Source organism: Prinia subflava, chromosome 9 (genome assembly GCF_021018805.1).
Source record: "Prinia subflava isolate CZ2003 ecotype Zambia chromosome 9, Cam_Psub_1.2, whole genome shotgun sequence".
NCBI lineage: Eukaryota > Metazoa > Chordata > Aves > Passeriformes > Cisticolidae > Prinia > Prinia subflava.
Window position 1 is genome coordinate 11,851,503 of NC_086255.1, and position 20,388 is coordinate 11,871,890.

The 20,388-nt window shown below is 44.1% G+C and overlaps 1 protein-coding gene across 3 annotated transcripts in view; it reads left to right on the plus strand.

The window, feature by feature from the left end:
- SH3PXD2A (SH3 and PX domains 2A) overlaps positions 1–20,388 on the plus strand; it is a 259,186-nt gene that overhangs the window by 112,814 nt on the left and 125,984 nt on the right. For all 3 annotated transcript variants that reach the window (XM_063405375.1, XM_063405374.1, XM_063405373.1), the window contains exon 5: positions 6,275–6,366. In XM_063405375.1, coding sequence (XP_063261445.1) covers positions 6,275–6,366 — 92 coding nt within the window. The remainder of the gene's footprint in view (positions 1–6,274; positions 6,367–20,388) is intronic.

A 20,388-nucleotide genomic window follows, 5' to 3' on the forward strand; every position in this document is an offset into this window, starting at 1 on the left:
CGTGCTGGGGGTGGTGGTGGTGGTGAAACCCATGCCATCTGCACCCCCAGGGTGAGGAAGCTGGGATTAAAGTCTTCTCTCATGAGATCAGGCTTTCTTGTGTGACAATTAGTGTACTGTCTTCCTGCTGGCAGCCAAATGGCTGTTTCTGAAATATGTGGGGTCTCGCTGGGTCCCCAGCCACCCTCCTTCAGACAGGAACTGCCAGTGACAGGAGCAGTGAGGGCTGGCTGATGTCAGGCTGCACCCAGCAGATGCTTGGTGGGGAAAGCTGGGACTTTCTTGTCCCACAGTGAAAGCAGTGACCAGGGGCAGCTGGTTCTCTGGGAGTCCCTTGTCTGTGCCCCAGACATTCCTGACCTGACCCAGCCACGCCTGCTGGGGCTCCACTGGTCACGGCCAAGGATGTGTTGTGCTGATGGCACATTCATTGACACTGTGGTGCTGTGATTCCTGCTCTCCTCATTTCCTTTTCTGTCTCTTGGAGAAGTCTGGCTCAGGTCATAGAATCACAGAATGGTTTCACTTTGGTTCAGATCTGCTGCTGCTGCTGCCCAAATATGTCTGAATACGTCCCTGAAGCCAAGCTGTTTACTTAATCCACGTATTGAGAGATGCTGCTTTTGTGAACAGAGACCCTGCAGTGTTGGATTAGCCCAGTTTCCCCCAGCACAGTGTTTCCTGTCTCCAGTAGCAGCCACAGGGGTTCCCAGCACTGAGTATCACAAACCTTTAGTGATTTCTCCAGAATATTATTCCAGTGGTCTCCAGCACATATGTTTCTTGTGCCTGATGTAGTGCCTTTTTATTTCATTTGTAGCTTAGTGTAATTTGTATTTAATTTGCCTTTGTACACATTTTCTGCTTTTCTATCCCTCTCCAGTGGATGTTTTGACTCCTTAGAGAGTTGTATGGAACTGTAGAGCAAGAACATAATTTTGACAAGTTCAGTCCTGCTTCTATAAAAGTTCAAAGCTTATGTCCCATGATGCTGCTCAAATGAGTAGGCTGACAAATTTGAAAAAATTAGAGAATTTTGCTGGAATGATGTGGGTGAAGCTGATGGAGTAAATGTGATGTGGGATAATAAAATGAATAAACAAAACAATAGACCTCTGTCCACTGGAATCTGTGTAGCAGCAGAGGAGGGAGGCAGGTTCAAATCTAAAGTTCATGGGTTTTGTTTTTTGTTTTTGTTTTTTTTCAAGATAAGAGTTCTCCATCCATTTCACCTGTCCTGGAAAGCCAAAGCACAAATGGGGGATGCAAATGTCTGACCATTTGTTGTCTTGTTTTTGCAGACTGTTGTCAGTGTGACAATTTGCGTGGCTGAGAAACAGGTCTTACTCCTGCTTTGTGGTTTCTGTGCCAGGGGCAGGCAGAGGCTGTCTTAAAGTTTGTGGGGATACTTGGCAGTAAGGGGAGGTCTGCAGAAGATTCTGTATCAGAGGCAGGATCCCTCAGGACCCTACAGCTTCGACCTCTGTTCCCTTCATGCCTGGGTTATTCCCAGTGCCTTGTACCAGCTTAGAGAAATGCCTTCACAGAGGTAACTAGGCCAGTGGTTTTGCTAAGGCTGCAAGAAACTTTGAAGTTGCAAAGAAAACAAGAGGAGTGGGATATACAGGAAGATTTCCAGGAGTTTTCTCATCTATAAACATGAAAGTGCAGAGTCTGGATGTCCTTACTGGTAACCTGAGTGAGTTACCAAACAAACAGTGTTTTGCCAGTAAATGTGTGCTGCCCACTGGAATTAGTCTCTCTGGATGAGTTCTGTCTAACTGTAGCCTTGGAATTAGTTTAGTGTGATTTAAGGTCTTCTGGGCACATGGGGCCTGATTTCCTAAATTTGTTTAGGAATTTTTGCCAATGTGAAAGAAAGAGCAACTTCATAGACCTCCCTTCCCAAGAGGCATTTTATTTATGAGGCTTTTGATCTCTCAAACACACCTCTGGTGTTTGTCTGGTACCTACCATCCTGTCTTCAAGAAAGACCTTTCAGGTCAGTGGTTCACAAAACCATTGCTCTGTCCTTTCACAGCCTCTGGGAAGACGCAGGGCAGAATTTGCTGACTTCCATGTTTGTGTGTGTTGATCCTAGTTGAGGGAAACATCTTTGTGCAGGGAAGACCTTCAGATGTAATGTCTCATTGCCACAAACACTAACTTGGATGTGTCACATGCCTTCGTGCTGTCCCATAAAGCTGGATATGGCTTTAAATAGAAGCTTAGGGGCTTTTCTGGAGTGAGGCTTGAGTACCCAAATGGACACCAGCTGCATAAAACTTAAATGAGCAAGTCACATCAGTGCCAGGAAATACTGGTCATTCTTTTAATAATGTTCACTATTTGAGAGACTTCACAAACATAATTACCTCCCTCTCAGTCTCTCAGTCCTGCCTCTATTTCAAAGTTTAATCCTTGAACCTGTCAAGACAGGTACACAGACATTTCTCTCTCTATCCAGACATACTTCTACTCCTTCCACAGCTATAACACCCATGGCAGGGGGTAGACAAAGCACCCTCTGAAGGTGCTGCTCTTTCTCTAGTAATGATACAAGTTGATAGACAAGTGTGACCAGTCTCCCAGCTAAGACACATAAAGCTCAGCAGGGTGAATACCATTCTGTGCATATACACACATGTGCTCTGCATCTCTCCACACACACATGTGCATCAGTTTTTTTATAAATGTATCTGCATAAATGCAATACATGGTTACGAGTGCCTGTAGGGTTTTATTCCATATTTTCTGTGGAGCCTTTGAGCTGTGATACAATCCCACAGAGCAGTTTCCAGTTCGTGTAACCTTAAGCAGTGAAGCCCTGCCTGTGCTTGGTGCTGTGCTGGCTTTGATTGCTGTGTGTGGCACACAGCAGCATTGCACAGGTGGGCTGGTGCCCTGGGAGTAGCTGGCCATCCCCAGCACAGACAGCTGCCTGCTCACTCCCTGCCTAGTGTTACAGCTTTTCAATAGCCTTTAGAGTCACCTGCTCTGCCAGGCTGTCTGTAACCTGTAATATAGAGGCAGACATCACTACAGGCTGGAATGACACACAAAAGCCTATCTCCTGAGGGATGTGTGAGGGCTGAGCAGCACAGATCCACCTGTGCATACCAAGCAAGGAAACATGCTGTTACTGATAGTATTCTGTGCTTCAGCAAGGATGATTTCTGCTTGCTGGCACTTTTTATCTCTCACCTTTCCTGTGCAAATTCTTTGCTGTTCCTGGACACTTGCTGTTTGTAGCTGAGTGCATTTACCTCTGGTTTCCACATCCCCAGAAGAATGTCACTTCCCTGTCCTTTCTGTCCTTTGTGTTCCTCTTTATCTTTACACCTCTTCCCTTGACCCTTGCAGTCTTTCCTTCAGGCTGTTATAGCTCTGTCCTAGAGCTGTCTTTCTGGAAGAGCTAGAAGCTTCCATTTTCCCCTTGCAGAGTGGCAGTGGTGTCCCTCATCTCCTCAATGCATTTTTTGAAAAGGAAGTAAAAATTGACTGGTTGGACTTCACACCTGAGCTTCCAAAAAAACATGCAATGGCAAGTTACTCTGGGGTGGATATGAGTCCATAAGGATTATGGCTGAATAATAAGGCTGGAAATTGCAGCACATTGGGAGATGATTCAGAAGCAGAAGAGCCAGCACTGCCCCAGGGTGGAAGGTGGACAGCTGGGTGTGGAAATGACTGGCTGATTTTTATTCACTCCCTGCAAGAGCCTGGAGTCAGTGAGGTGCTTTTCAGTTATTCCCCTTTAGCTCAGCAGGACTGCAGTGCTTCTGGGGATTTCCAGGCAGCCAGCCACTGATTCAGGGGGTTCAGATTGCCCAGAGATTTCCTTGATTTAGAAACAAAAACCTCTACAGCAGCTTTGCATTCCTCCACCACTGAAAACCCACTCTGTGCTCCAGCTCAGCATTGACATCTGGAGCCAGGTTCTTGGGCAGGGTGAGCACCTGTGAGCCGTGGGGAGGTGGTGACTTTGAGAAGGGTCTGATGTCCTAGACCCCCCCGCAATGGGTGTAACTCGGGTGTTTGTGTTTCTCTAGTAATAACACGAATCGTTTGCAGTGCTTGCTCTTGCCCCATTGACTGTGCAAGATTGAGCCCTTTGGGATTGCAAAACACACTGTAGATATTGAATATCTGAGCCTCCTAACCTTTCTGCAGGTTAGGTGTTATTGCTTGGCATTGTAAGGGGTAACTGAAGATATATCCCAGTGAGTTTGATGAAAAGAGGTTAAGTGACCTGCCCTAACCAAAAAGGGTGTGAGCAGTAGAGCCAGTGCTAAATATCAGCTCCATCCACTGTTGGTTAGACAGCATTGCTTTGCTGTCTCTTGCTTGGACTGCAGATGAATAAATGTTGTTTATGTTCCTGTTAGCCTGTGCTGGTGAGGCATTTCTCTTTCAACATGCTGTGATCATTACTATTCCTGGGCACTTCCTGACTTCCCAGTGTTATTCCTGGTCTGCCAGCTGGATGCATGTATTTATGTACAGTAGGTATAAAGGCAGAGCTCACACCTTTGTTACACTTTCAGATAAGTTAGAACAAACAGAGGTGGAGACCAGGGCATCCTTTGTTCCCATAAAAGTGTTTGAGTCTTCTAAGTGTTCCATTTCATTCTGCCTTAGTGCAGCAGCCAGTGGTCCTACCCTGGCACTTGGACCCTCCAAGCTGTTGCCCAGCTTCTGCATCTGATGCTGCTTCCTTTTTGCAAGGCATCTTTTCCAGCTCTGTAGTGACCAATTCCACGTGACCAAAGGCCAGAGCCTCATTTTTCACACGCCTAGTGATGCCAGATGGATTTTCCTAATGTCCTTATAACATCACAAAGGAAAGGAGAGCTGTAGATGTGGAAGCATTTGACTTTGAATTTCTAAACACCTTAAAACAAGACCCCATCATCTAATACTGGAGACCTGCAGTTTCACAGCAGGATTTTTCCAACTCTTTTCTTTCACATCCCCAAGCAAAAGCGGTCTTGGAAACAAATCTAGCCACTTCTAAAGCTTGGTTAAAAACAGCTGTGATGGGGTAACCAATTGCCCTGTCCTGCCTTTGTGCTTTGGTTGAACTTTCTGTGTGTCTGACCAAGATCAGTCAGATGTCTCATGGTTAACATAACCTGTTCACCCTAATGCATCTTCATTTAGTTCTGGTGCAGTTTTTCATCCATCTTTCAAGATTGTTTGTCCTACTTTCAACTAGGAGAAGAGCCAGACAATCTCATTTTGTCAAACAGGTTTACAGCAGCTCTAAGAAGCTTGGTCTATATTTAACCTGTGGCCTATTTTCAGCATAACTTAGCACAGGAGGAGGTGAAGTCCATCCTCTTTTCCTCTCCTGCTTGTCATTTCTGGAGGCAGTCTCAGGGTCATGTCACTGAGAGCTGCTGCCCCATCTCTGTGGGCTGGGCACAGCTCTTTGACTTCTTTTGGCACCATAAAGCTCAAGATTCTGAACAGCAACTTCATAGCATGTTTCTGCCTTGTGTGCTTGTCTTCTTTTAGGTCTTGCTTTCCAGTACACTTCAACATAATGTGGCTGATGCCCAGACTGTACTTAGCTATTGCTGAGTGTGACAAGTGTTATGTCCCTCTGCCAAGGCAATGCACTGACATTGTTACCCAGGATGTGCTGTGCAACCTTCTTCATGCAGAAAAAGCCTCTGTGTGTTTTGGTTGGGTTTGATTTGGTTTTTTCAGACACTTAATCAAACTTCCTTTCCTGTTAGTTTAGGAGCAAATTGTTGTTTGGTTTGGTTTGGTTATGGTTTTTTTTTTAGCGAACTCTGCTTTTTGTGCGGACAGTGCTTAATGGAGCACATAAACCTGTTGTCTTAGTGGGTATTGAATTTGTGTGCATTGACATAGGGCTTGTAAGCTGTAATCTCAGCATTTGAGGTGCTGTGCAAGCCCATGTCACAGACTGCCTCAGCCACAGGGCACTTACCTGTGCAGCGTCATGGTTTTGCACTCGTGGACCAAATTCTGCTCTTGAGCACACGGCAAAATAAATTACATTGGCTGATTCTAAGAACTGTTGCTTGTGTGAATTCATTGCTTCCTACCTGACATTTGCAGTCAAGGCTTGCTGTTTGCTTTCTTCTCAGGTAAGTAGCCAGGCATGATTCTGTTCTTCAGTATTCCTTTCCTGCTGCCTGGACTGTTTTGCCTCCTCGTACTTGGTAGTTTAGGTGTTTGAGGGCATGTCTCAAACTTGGCTAATGTCTAAGTGCTTCTCACTGTCTGTTTTGTTTCGCAGGCACTGGTTCGGCTTCCTCCCCATATTTCACAGTGTGATGAAGTCTTCAGGTTCTTTGAGGCTCGCCCAGAAGACCTTAACCCTCCAAAAGAGTAAGTGTTGTGATGGTTTTCCAGTGCTGCTCAGTACATTTTGATTAGCTGGAAGGAAAAGGTCATTTGTTTTCATTACTGCTGTGGACGTGGGAACAGATTTTGTAGCTTTCGAGCACTACCCAGAAAATGCCCAGCAGTTACACACAACTGCTTTGGGTGAGTGGAGGACAGGGAAGTCAAGCAACCCTCAGACACAATTTTCTCCATCCTCCACCCACCTTTGCATTGTTTCTTGCTCACGGTTCCAGTGAGGGAACCTCCCCTGGTTTGTGGGTTTTACCTGATAGTTATCACCAAGGAGTCATTTCATTCCCAAAAAGCATTGGCTCAGTAGCAGGGGAAATCCTGCCAGTAAGCACTTGGCCCATAATTACCAGCTGCTTCTTTAAATGTACTCCTGCCCAGAGATACTTAGTTATCAGTAGGGAGCAAGATCGTGGTCCAGATCCAAAACTGTCTCTGGAGAGTCTATTCTTTCCAAGCAGGAAGCCAAGAAAAGGAGGAGGGAAAGAGTTCCCATTAAACACAAGACAGAATCATAGCCTTTGCCTTGGAGCAGACAGGCTGATTCATGCTGATGCAGTTAGGGTTCACAGGACTAACTTACCCAGGGAAAGCGTTGGCAGGAGAGTATTTACAAGCAATAGTGCTGCCTTGCCTGGCATTTCCTTTTCTCTTTCATCCCAAACAGGATATATTTGATTGTACTCTGCAATAAGATTGTGACTTGGTCCCATTGTGTTTTGTGCTGCTTTGTTGCTTGATTTGAAACTCGATTGCAGGCAGTGTTACCGTAATTTGCACAACCCACTGGATAAGGGGGAATGGATGCAAAGCTTATGGGCTTTGGGCATCTCAGCATATGCAAACTTGTAGTTATTGGAAAGATTTGTATTGGCTTCAGCTGTCTGCTCCTATGCTGGTGAAAAAGAGAGGAGGACTTTTGCAACTTGATTTCCCTGACTTTGTTTCTTGCACATGCATGGGTTTGTACAAGGAGATGTATTAACATGTGTACTAAAAAAAAACCACTGCTAGCATTGCTGAGAGCAAAGTCTTTTTTTTGTTTCATGAATGAAGGAAAGAGAAGTTTTAAATCATAAGTCTGGATAAAGAGCTGCTTTTTTATTTCCTATCTAGCCTTGTTTTAGGAAAATGCTTGGTGAGAATAAATATAGTTGCTTGTTCATTGTTAAACACATATTGCAAATTTAGAAGACATTGCAACAAAATCAACCTGTCAGGCTCTGAGACATGCTGACTAGCACAGTTTCCATTTAGGGTCTGCAAGTAGGTTTGCAAAGGTTGCTTGATCCCACAACACCCCATTTGTGATGCAAAGCAAAGACACATCCCCGTGTGCCAGGCAGAAACAGACACCCAGAAGAGAAGTTAGGTCCCAAGAGTTATGGAAGAGTTCACATGGAGGATCTCAAATGGATGTTGAGTCTGCCTGAAAACTCCTGTCTGCTTTCTGTGCTGATGCAGACCCTACAGCACCTCTGCAAGGCAGGAGACTGGGACCCAGGCCCACCCCAGACATACACTGACCATTGCAGCTTGAGTGCTTGTCCCTGCTCAGAGTCATAGAGGGCCTGTTCGACAGCCTTGCAGGAATTTTCAAGTTATCCCTTCACTCCCCTCTGGAAAAACAAAAAAGACTAAATGTTCTCAGCCCAAGCCTTGCATCCTATTCCAACCTAGTAATAAGTGTGATTTATTTCCCTGGAAAATGTAGAGCAATAACCTGATTAAATCTCACTTCACTAATGTCTGCAAGACATTAATCTAGCTGGGTTTAAACAAATCCTACCTCATCTTCTGTAAGCAAACAGATCTTAGGGAAGGTGTCTAAGGTTTCTGCTGAGAGTGCTTCACAAAAGATGTATTGTTGAAACTGAAGATTAGTCTCTACAAAAAGATGATGTAAAAGCCAACGGAAACATCTTAGTGTTTTTCTTCTGTGAACTGAGGGGGAAGGGAGCAGATCTGAGGCTCACTGGACCACTGTGTAGGGTCCAGGGGAAGGACACCTCCAGGGTGATTCTCAACCTCAGCAGGCACTGCAGGAAGGAGCATGATTCCAGAGAAATCCCAATTTGTTCCCTTGTTTTGTTACTCTGCCAAGCCCCTCCAGAAACAGTGAGCCAGTGGTGCCCAAGCCCTGTGAATTCAGTCTTCCCTGGGCCTCATGGTTCATCATTCCTCTCACTGGAGGTAGGGCTGTAGCCTGGAGGCATCATCTAGACTTTCCTAATTATTTTATCTATTTCTTCAGCTGCTTCTTTTAGCCCTCAGCACAGAGGTGGTTTGTATGTTGATCTGTCTGCATAGACACGGCATTCAGCTTGCTGGGTTAAGGAACAATCAGCAAGTGACTCAGCCACCAAGGGGCAGCAAGCAGGATTGCTTGTGCTGCCTCCGTGTCTCCTCCTCGTACACAATGAGATGATCTTTAGTTTCACGTTGACCTGCTCATTTTTTCTGCAGCAGCTTGGCCTCATAAGACAAAGCCTGACCTAGGGTTTAATTAACTAACTAATTTTCTGGAGTGTAACCTTAATCCCATGGGCATTTGGGTTGTTGAGCCCAGAGAGTCCATTGAGTTGCTGCATGTCAGTGACTAAGCATGTGCTTCCAGACAGAAATACATGGAAGCCTAAACTTCTAGGGAGGAGACACAAAAATATCTAGTTTACCTTGCAGCTGGGATGTGCAGAGAGGTAACCATGCCTTTGATTGCTGAGCCATGGCTTGCAACGGTGCAGTAATCTATGTGGTGCTGCATTAATTCAGCAGCAAAACTGAGCTCTTCACTTCTGCTCCTATTGTCCTGAAAAACACCAGAATTCCCCTGTAGTTCCTTAGGCACTTTTACAAATGTGTTGCTGGTTTGTTCCTCCCAGCCCTCCAGCTGCCCTGCCCTTGCCTCCTCGCTGCTCCTCTGTGCAGTCCTGTCCGGGTTATGCCGTGTTTGGCTCTCTGGCTGCTCCCTACTGGGTAATTTCCTACTGCAGCCGTGCTCTGACTGCCCTCAGTGCTGAGCAGCTCACAACCCAGCTGCAATAAAAGCTGGCCTTTCCCAGTGCTCTAATAATCCCGCCAATTTGTTCGGTTGGATTCACAGCTTAGGTTTTCTGTTTCCTGTTTTGGTGATGGTCCAGGCTTTCGAGTCCTGTGACAATAGGCAGAAGGTTTTTCTTCCAGCCCATTAAATCTCTTCTGGGTACAGCAGCTCACAGGCAGAGAGCTGGAGAGATGTCTCAAGAAATCTCAGCGTTTGTACTGGCTGACATTCTCCTCTGAGCCTGCTTCTGCTGGTGGAGATAGCTCCCAGCAGCAGGTTTCCTTCATGTGGCATGGCAGAGACCATAGGAGGACACCAAATTCCTGTGTGGAATGGTCTGGGAGGGTTCTCAGGCTGTTTCACGTGGTGAAAGCATGGCTTTGCAGGGCAGCTGGTGGGCCATGGCAGCAGTGATATGCCAGGCAGGGTTGGGAGCTGCAGTGACAGTGTTCTGGGGCAGCTGTGTCCACTGCTCTCGCTCCATCCCCTGGATTAGCCACAGGGAAAGCAAGCTTCAAACTATCGGCCCTGGTACAGGAGGAGCAGTTTTCAACTGCTTATGTTTCCAATATATGACATTTTAGTGTTCGGGCAAAGACCTGTGTCTGTAGGCACGTGGCTGGGCCCCCACGTAAGGGCCAGGTCCTGGATGCCATGGGAAAAGACACTGTGAGGAAAGAAAGGAAGTGTGTTCTTATTTATCCATTGTTCTAAGTAAACAACATGTCACTGAAAGCCATTCATTTACTGGATACTTCTGTTAATAATTATAATTACTGATAACTTAGGCAGAGATAGATTAATTTCAGATTTCTGCTGGGGATTTAAATTCAAGGCTGAGGTCAGGCCAGGGCTCACAGTCAACAAACAAAATCTCAGAAACCATTTTTTTTAATGATTCTACTTTACTAGAAATAACAGAAATACCCAAAAAGTGGGATTAATCAATTAGACATTGCATATGGTTTACTGGTTTTAGGGCTTTTTTGCAGCAAGTTTCAAAATATCGCAGCCAGACCACTCTTGTGAAAGTTTGTTTTTTCTTTGTGTCTAGATCCAGTCTAAAGAGCAGATCAAGAGCCAAAGACTCAATTCAATTCCAATACTTCCCACTACAGAAATGCATGCAGGCTCAAACAAGATTTGTGTTTAAACCACCACTAATAATATTTAAAGCTGAATTTAAAGCAGTGTTCAATATCTGAGAATAATTTCCTGTAAGAATCATAAAGCAATTTTCAAACAGTATGCAAATCCAGAAAAGCTAGGGGACTTAATAGGTATATGACATATTATGAGGGTTCGTGCAGAAAATGGAGTTAATGCTAAGGTGCCTTTACTAAAGAACAGAAACGCTCTGTTGTGATCTGTAGCCTTGATCATATCTCTGTCAAATAAATATTGGTGTAGCACTCGTATGCTCTGATGACAGGCAGCTACTGTTAAATTGAAGCTGGATTCTCCTCTTATTCTTCATGTATTACAAATTCCTGATAAGGATACTGAATAGAAATAGCCAGGGTAATGGAGTGACCATGTTAAGGATGCTGCTTTAGTTTATGAGTGTATTGGTGACAAAGCACAGCTCCCTAATACACTACTTTCTATCCATAAGCATGACTGTGTCTATATACAATTATTTCTGTTTCCCAGATCTGCTCTGTAATAACAATTCAATTTTCTATTGGTAGAGCAGGAAAATTTTTCATGTGTGAAATAACTGTATTTATTTGATTTTATGAAAATATTTTCTCTTACATTTCATCCCTTATATTTCATTGCTTGTATTTCACTTATATTTTAATTGCTTTTGAATTGTGTTTCACAATACATTGGATAGATGAGTCTCTGAGCAGACGTGCTATGAGGAAAGCTGGTGTTCTCTTTTTGTGATTGCTGTTTCTTACAGGACTTACAGGACAGATAATTTCCACATCATTTAGGAATGTGGTCAGCACCAGTTGATGACAGTTGGTGTTACAGTCCAAACTTGGCACTGTTACTGTGACTGCTCAGTGCACACATTTTATTTGGGAAATCTGTTCCACTTGAGAGAGGCAGAATGGAAATAAATTTCCCTAAGAAATGCAAAATCAGAAAAGAGATAGAAGATTTCTTTTTCTTTGATTTTTTTTCACCTGGGAAGTAAATTATGAAACACAGAGTGGGAAAAGTTCTGATTAAAGATTGTGACAGGATAAGGCAGTTAAAACCCACTGTCTTGAGGAGAAGAAAAATTTAATATTCTCAAAGAATTATTTATTCACCAAGGTTTAGGTAGCCAAGGATGCAATACTCCTAATTTCACACAGCTTCACTGATTTCACTGGGAATTAGGTACCACAGCTCTTCGAGCATCTCAGTGTAGTCTATTTCCTGAAGTGTACTTGGTTTAGGGCTGTATTTATTAGTAATATTTGGCCTCAGCACCTAAATTTGTGGAAAAAATGTTTCTTCAGCTTTTAGATCTCAGAAGTGCTTTGCAGAGTCCTGCTCACAGCGTGGGACTGTCACAGGCCATGGCTGAGAGGTCGGGCAGGCCAGGGCTGCAGCAGGCAGGTGTGGCTGATGCCCAGTTGTCCCCTGTGCCCCGGGGAGCAGGAGCTCAGTCTGTGGGACAGGGCTACTCTCAGGTGGGGCTGCAGTTCCCCTGTGAGCTTTGCCTTCCAGCAGTGCTCCTGATCTCTGGAAGGTCTGGCTTGGAGATCGTTATCTTAAATAAACTAAGCCAGTGCAGCAATGGAAAAAAGGAAATAACAGATTCATTACTCGTTCTCTTCTTTAGTTTCACAGGGGACTTTCCCTTTTGTTTGCAGCATGTAAACTGATTTGGACTGGAGTATCAAATGGAGGGTATTGAAATTTGCTACTGGCTGCAGCATTAGTGATACAAGCAAGTAGCTCTCAGCCTTCCTGAGAAAAGATTGGAATCTTTTTTGCTGCTCTTTCAGAAAATGAAAAAAGAAATTACATGTAGATAAATATCAAACAATAAACCTGGGGGAAAATAGAAAGCATGCTAAATGAAATAGATTCAGCAGCCAGAAAAAAAACTGTAGAAAAATGGCAGTTGGAGCAGCATGAGCTTTTATCCCTTGCCTTGGGTATCACATTTGGGTTGGCTCATGCTTTTAGGCCTGACTGTGAAAGGACACAGAGCTGAGAGGAGCAAAGACAGTTTAATGTACTGACACTTGGTACTGGCAGCCAAGTGTACAGAAATAGCTTTTGCCTGGATTGGTTATAAGCAGGCTGCAGGGTTTAAAAGTGGGATGCTGTCATGTGCACAGGATGGATTAAGAACAAACAGACTTACTCAGAATTCGTCAGTATGCGAATGAGATTAGAGCTCTGCCAACACCCAGCAGCTTCAGCAGTGGCACTGGACACTGCCTTGCTGGGTGGAACACAAGAGAGTGTCAGTGCTAGTTAAAGTTCACTGTTTATGAGCACAAATTAAAAACAATTTCTTTTTCTTTCACCATAGAAGAGCAGTGATTGAGAGGTGTTTGAAATAGAGAGACGTTGCCTTTAGAAAAACTAAATGCCAAACCTGTTGGCTCAAGAGCTTTTTTTCCTGTCCAGTAATTTCTCTCATATACTAAAGGAACAATCACTGCTGATAATTTGCCAATGCCTATTTTGTAGACTGCAAAGTAATAATTTGCTTGCTGTTTAATTTAAACCATAAAATTTCTTCTTTCTGGAGAAGCTGAGGGATTAATGCAGGGCACTGGGAAATCTGCTCCTTACTGTCTCAGTAAAGAGCAGATTTATATTTATTTATAATAAATACTGATTTATTTTGTGATGTTATGAAGGCCTCTTGCATCTCCTGGCTCTACCTGCAGAATGATTGCAGAGTTTTGGTTTCAGAGATTTGCTAAGAGGATTTGATTCTGGTAAGGAAACCCCATTCTTTCCATAATACAATTTTAGAAATGACCAGTTACAAAAATAATGTTTTAAAACACCATCACTCAAGTGTTGGAAAAAACATTACTTCCAAAATCTGCCAGGAAATCTTGTCCTGGTGCTCCTAGATGCAAAACAGTAAATTTATTAGTTTATGGCAGTGGGGGAAACCTGGCCTAATGAGGCAGGATTGGCTCAGAACCAAAACAACTGGATTCAGAGATTATCAGGCTTGTTGTGAAGGATTTGAGGTACCAGTTATCCTTGAGCATGCACTTCTAGAGAGGTTTGGCTCAAAGCCATGGGATCTTCTGGAGTTTAAAGGCAGGTGATGCTTGGTTTGCAGCACACAGGGTGGAATTGCCCGTGCTGATAGACACAAAAGAGATCTTTATCTCCATATGGAAGAGAAGTGTCTGGTCCTGATGTTCTTTGTGGATAAGGCTGGAACTGAGGAGAGGACGAGGGATGGGGACTTCCTTTTCTTATCTGAGTTTCTTGCTCTGGTGAGCCCCTGCTGGCAGGTTAATTGCACACTGTCACCATTGACTCATCACCTGCCAGGCAGGAGGAGCTGGGGTGGAGTTTTCTGTTCACTAACATGACAGAGTATAGCCTGTCTTGTCCTCTGTGTGTCACGTCTCTGGAAAGCAAGAATTCTATCAAAGAGAAGAACACAGCCTGTCATTGCTGTGTCTATAATATGGTCACACTATTGTTTAATGGAGATCTGCCACTCTGAAGAGGAGGGCACTAGGGACAGACATGCTCAATGGGGTGTTTGCTGCCAGGGTGATAAGTTATCCCCCAGTGGTGCGTGGGGTCAGTTGGGATTTTTCAGTGGTCTGCTCTTCCTGTTGTTGATTGCTGGGTAGTTTTGACATTGCTTGTCTGGAGAGTCCCTTTGTTTTCAGTACTATTGAGGATCAGCAGCCTCACTGGTTATAAAAGAAGTGTTTTTCTCATGTGCACAAGCCTAGTGTGACCCTGTGTGTGATTTTGAACTGTTTGGGGCAAAATAAGGCATCATATTACATTTGATAGGGCTTTATTAGGCTGTAAAACATGTGACAAGGGAAGGCATTGCTTACAGTGTATTTAATGCTGTTGACCACCACAGGCCAGGTGGAGTTGAAATCTCACATACATTTAAAGTGCAGCATTGCTGTCTAAATACTGATAGGTAGAGGTGATGTTCCTCAGTAAAAACGACTTTGAGAGTCTCTGGCACTGCCCTGTGCATCCAGCAGTTGCCTCTGAAGAGAGAGGAGGAAGCCTTAGCAACCAAAGGGTGCTGAACAACAGATAAAGCAAGTCATGTCTCTGGAGAGCTGCTGCCTCTCCTGTATTTTGTTGAGATGAGAACTAGGCTTGGGTTGTGGCTTGGTTGAATCATATTTTTATTTTTCAGTGTACCTGTCTTTACCTGTTCATCTCGGCCACCAAAGAGTTTGTGTAGAAATCTATTCCATTACATACACAGGGCTCGGTGTTTTGTGTCTGTCCCAGAGACTTGCATTCAGCTCCCAATGCTATTGCAGGCAAAAATCTTGTTTATAGCAAGCCTGGGAAAAAAACCCAACTTTTGTGGCAGCAGGGAGCCATCCCCTGGAGTGCTGCACGTATCTGAGGTGATCTCTTTTGCTCTGTCTTCTGTCTCTTGAGAAATGGGGTGGCTTTAGGACTCTGTATATGTAAAAAAACCACCAGACTCAAGTGGCCCTGGCTGAAGGAGAGACAGTGATCTATTAGTAGATTCATTTCCACCCTTTCCATCTTCCTGACTGGTCTGCTGCTGACTGTCTTTCATGCATGCTGTTCCCAGAAACACAAGCAGAGGATCAAATAACAACGTGTTTTGACTCCAAACTCAGGAATGACTTATCATGTTATCAAAGCTTTTGATTTAATTGAAATTTCACAGATAACCCTAGACCTGCTTTTAAGTGCAGACTGAAGAGGCAGTGGGAATTCAATTAACCAACCCCCCCATCACAGCACCACCCCCTGTTTTAATGCTTGCATTTGTTTTGGAGTTTTATGGAAGGGATTTGCTGCTGCTTATCTCCAGTTAGAGCTGTGTGTCTGGGTTCAAAGAGACCCTTTGTTTTTGGCCCTCTTTCTTTTTCCAGTTATGCCAGAATTTGATTGGAATGACTCTGCTGACAGTAATGGACAATTTGAGATTGACACTGATGTAAGGATTGCAGAATTTGCTGTGTTAGGAGTAGAATTCTTTCCTTGTTTCCTTGTTCCTCTCTTAAAACAATTGGCCTAAGCTCAGGAAGATGTTCATTTAAACAGACCTTGGATATATAGTGAATAGAGGATTGACTGTGGCTTTGCAATACTTTAGTATAATCTAATAAATGCTGGTTATTTGCTGGATTCTTGCAAGCTGTATTTGCTTCCCAGCTCCAAGGAGTTTTAATAGCCACTCCAGTAATGCTGACTACAGTGCACTGTGGTGAACCTCAGAACATTGTATATGTCTGATTACATTTGCTTTCAATTACAGTCTTGTGGGTTTGAAAAAATCAGAGCAGTTCAGGCTCGTTTGGGAACCATCACAAAAAATCACCAGTAACCTGAGATATCTAGTTCTTGAAAATATAAAAGAAGAAGAAAGTGTTGAATGTTGGGGACCAAAAAAGTCTATTTTGCTTTATGAGAAGTCAGCCGTGGCAACAGCTGTAGGATTAGAACAGCTGGAGCACAATATCTAAAAGATAAACCTTTTCCTTTCCCGTCCTGGCATGCCTGGAGTGAAGTGTGAGTGACTCATGCCAGAGACAGTGTTCATCAGAGGCCTGAAGCTCTCCTGGGGCACTAGTGAATTAGCAATGCTGCTGTCTCTGCTGCTCCCCATTGGACAGATTGATGGTCCTTTTCCTGAAATTAAAACCTCACCAACATCGTCCTGTCTTGCTAGGGAAGCTGCATAGTTCTTGAGGATGCTAAAATTAAATTAATCTTATTTCAAAACGCACTGTTTTGTGGAGGTGTGGATTATCCTCTAAATATGACTAAAAGAGGAGCTTTCTTTTCATGAAAACATTTAACCAAAAATTAACCTCTCAGTTCCTGTTGAAATGTGGTCCCAAATCCCTGAAATCAAATAGTTTTCATTTGCCCTCCTGAGCAGCAGGATGGCCGTGGAGTGAACAAACATGTACAGAGACATCTGGCAGACAGCTTTGCAGGTGACCCCTTCTGCAGTGGTGCCCAGGTCTCTGGGCTGGGGCTTGATCTGCCTCTGGCAGTCCTGTGCTTCTACATAATTCCTTAACTCTTCCAGCAGGCAGCTCTGGGAGAGCATCAGCCATGTGCACGATCCCTTCCTTCTGTGCCAGCATCTGGCAAGCAGAAAAAAACCTCATGAATGCATGAAAGTTTAAGCCCTGGTGCAACCCTTGGTTGGGGCATTGAGAATATTTGGGAAGTAAAAGAGGAGCAGGAAGGGCTTTGCTGTGAAAAAGCCCAGCCACAGCACTGTGACATGGGCAGCAGTGAATTTTCACCCCGAGAGAGGAGAGTTAGTTCAGCTGTTCAGAACACAGGAGCAGAAGGTGGGGTGTAAGGCTGTCATCAACCCCTGAAAACAAGGGCAAATGCAAAATGAGTAGGAACTGGGGCAGCTTTTTCTTGTAGTGGGAACTGGTATATCTTGCCAGTGCCACATTTCTTCCTACAAGACAGGACATTTAGCAACACAGCTCCTAAATTTGGGTGGCGTATGAGTAAGAGAACTGAGCCCTTCCCGTAGTCCCCATGACGAGGTTCTTCAGCTTGCACACAACCTCTGCAGTCCCCGCAGCTGGTGACCTGGGTGCTGAGGCATCCCGCTGGGTCTGGCTTGGTTCCCTCACCTCCACACATCACTCTGCAGTGCAGCTAAGGGCCAGGGTACCGCAGAAACGCTGCAAACAGCTGGAAACTCTTGCAGGGAGAGGTCAGTGGAAAGCTCTTCTATTGTCTGCTGTCATCTCAATGCACAAAGCAGGGCTCTGTGGGACTGAGGGCGTTACTAATGCTCCTGATGCAGCAGTGTCATCCCCTGGGGGGGCAGGAGCCCCCGTGGCAGAGCTGCACAGGCCATCCCAGCTAATGAGATGCTGTTCTTGCCAGCCCTGATAAATAAGCTTCTGTTAATGTTCATTGTTGTCGTGCTCATGCTCATCTGAGTGTTCGGGACGGGGTTGTGTTACAGATGCTTGGTTGAGGGAGGGCAGGGTGACCCGAGTGAGAGAGCTCCAAAGGTGAGCCGGGGTTTTAATACGAGGCAGACGTTCAGCAGATGAGCAGAAAGCCTTGAATCCCTTCAATAAAGTAGTATGTCAGAGTGAGCAGTTGCAAGAAGTAGGAGTTCTGAGGAGAATGGAGATAAAAGGAGGCTTTCAGGCAGGAGAGAGGATTACTGCTTTTTCCAGATGTAGCATTTGCATTTGGAGAAGGAGAACAGCCAAAAGGCCAGGCTGATGAAGGATGCTTTGTGGTGCTTCCAGCCTGTGAAAAAAATGCAGTTCTTTGAAAGTTATGTGCTTTTGGATTGTTAGGCAAAGGATGAAATAGGCATCATAAGAGCAGTCCCTTTCCCCCTCTTCTTGTGGAAGGCTGGTCTCCAGTGATTTATATAATTAGTACTCTTTTTTCGTCCTTTTTTGCCTGCTTTCTCTTGAGGATTTTTTTTTAAATACAGCCTTGGCTCAATCATTCAGCATCCTCATAAATCAGAAAATTTTGTCCTTGCAGATTCTTGACAAGTAGTTTATATGTAATTTTTTTGTGGACAAGCATATAAACTACTGAGCCCTTTTTTTATTGCCCAATACATCCTGATCTCTGGCAGGATAAGCAGTGTTTGAGAGAAGATTGAATTAATATCAGCAAACAGAAAATTTTGGGCTTTAACAAACAAACATTGCTTTCTGACATGATTTTGTCTATCCTAATGTATGCTCAGAAAATCTCCAGTCTCATCTCCACTTCAGAGTCACTCAGCTCAGATATACTCACATGCCATGAAACCGTGTAAGCAGAATATGTGAGGAGCAGTTTAAGACAGGACTTACCCAAAATAGACAAAAATAAACCCATTTAACAGCTTAGGGCTCTAATGGTCCTTTGCAAGTTTCCTGAAAAAGTTTTGCCAGTCACGTCTGTTTCTTCTTTTACGGATTTATTTTCAAAACATCAAAGTAAATTCCTGATTTTGAATGAAGTAGGACACAGAACAACAGAGACACATGTCAAAAACATTTCACCTTGAGAGCAGTGTAGCTAGATAACATTAAACTTGCTGTCAGCCTCATCCCCAGAGCAGCCTCCTCCTCCCCCAGACATGAATGCACGTGGGTAGTTTCCTACACAGTGACTGTATTGAATTCAACGGGAGCACACATGCGCCCAGAGTTATTTGTGTGTGTATATGCACGTGTATGTTTGTCTGATGGGAATGAAAAATCCTGGAGAGGGCTGGGATACAAAGGAGGTTCATTCATCAGTAGCCCCACCCCTCTGCAAATCATGTTAGTTCTTCTTTCTTGCCTGGAGATGGGCAGGTATGGAGTGTGTGCACACAGGCTGTGGGGAAAACATAACTTAGCTGGAATAAATCACCAGCTTTCAAGGGATGAGGGTAGTTAACATCTACTCTCAGAGACTGCTAAACACACAAATCACAAAACAGCAGAAAGGCTTAACTGGCCTGATCATTTAGAGGTTTGATATAGCAAATAATTTGTGTGTGCCCTGGGTGCTCTTTTTATACATTTATTTTTACAGCCTTTTCATTTAAAAAATGCCAAAACCCAACTATAAAGGGATGAAAGCAATTAGATATGTATCTTCATCTGTGTCTTTGAGGGGGCCTTTTAATTGTGTAGCTGTAAAATCGATGGAGCATCAATGCAGTCTCCATAAGGGAAAGCAGCACTCTGAGAGAAAGCAGTAAGCACAAGGCTATGTGGAGCACCTTTGTTTGGCTGTAAAATCCTGTCAGATGCCATTTGCACTGCAGTCTGTTCACTTCAGCCAGCTCTTGCTCTGTGATCAGAGGGAATTCATCCATCAAACCATGAGACCCTGGCAGGTCTCATTCCAGTATAATGGACCAGGTCATTGGAAGGTGTCTAGTGTGTGTGGTAGGCAATTTGTTTATTGTCTCCTACTCTACATATGTACCCAAATTTTTTTACAGGACATTTTTACGCTGTGCTTTGTTCTTATCTCTTGCTTTCTTTTTGCTTTCTCACCTGACTGCTTTATCCCTGACCACATCAGTTTCTCTACCTCATGTTGACATATCTTTTCTTGTGTAATTTTTAGCTGTCTCTGGTTGCTTGTTTTTTTTCATTTATCCTTATATCCTTTGGATATTGTTTTCTTCTTTCTCAATATGTTCTGTGCTGTTTCCCCCAGCATTGCTACACTTAATTCTGTTTGTCCCACTGGTACTCTGTTCATTGGTTTTACTTGCTCTCTGATGTATTTCTTCTATCACTTTCTCCCTTCCCCACATATTTTCACCCCCCATACCACATATGAGATAACAGAGGGGTGACAGGAGGAGCACGAGTTGCCTCATTGGTGGACTAGTTTGCATAGAGTACAGCCAGGATGAGCCAGTCTGGGGCTGGAACAGAAGCTGGGAGCAAACCCTGTGCCACCCTCATCTGTGTTAGTGGCCCCTGATAACTGACCCTCAGCAATATGGGGGAAAAAAGCTCTTTTGCCTTGCTAAGGGCAACTCTTAGGGAGAAAAGGAGAAGTCATGGAAAACTAACTTGGTAGAAAGAAAATCAGATTTTTTGCTGGTTTGTAACCTGTAATTTTTGTAGAAGTTGTCTCTGTGGTCTGCCAAATAGAAATTCATCATCACCAGCCTGGAGTTCCTGGGTAATTAATCTTGTGTGGTGGATAAGGCAGGCTGGGTTTTCAGTCTGCAGGCGTGGAGAGCAGTGAGCCAACCTGCAGCACTGCTGAACCTTTTCTCTCTCCCCTACTTCTCCATTTTCCCATGACCTTAGGAAAAAAAA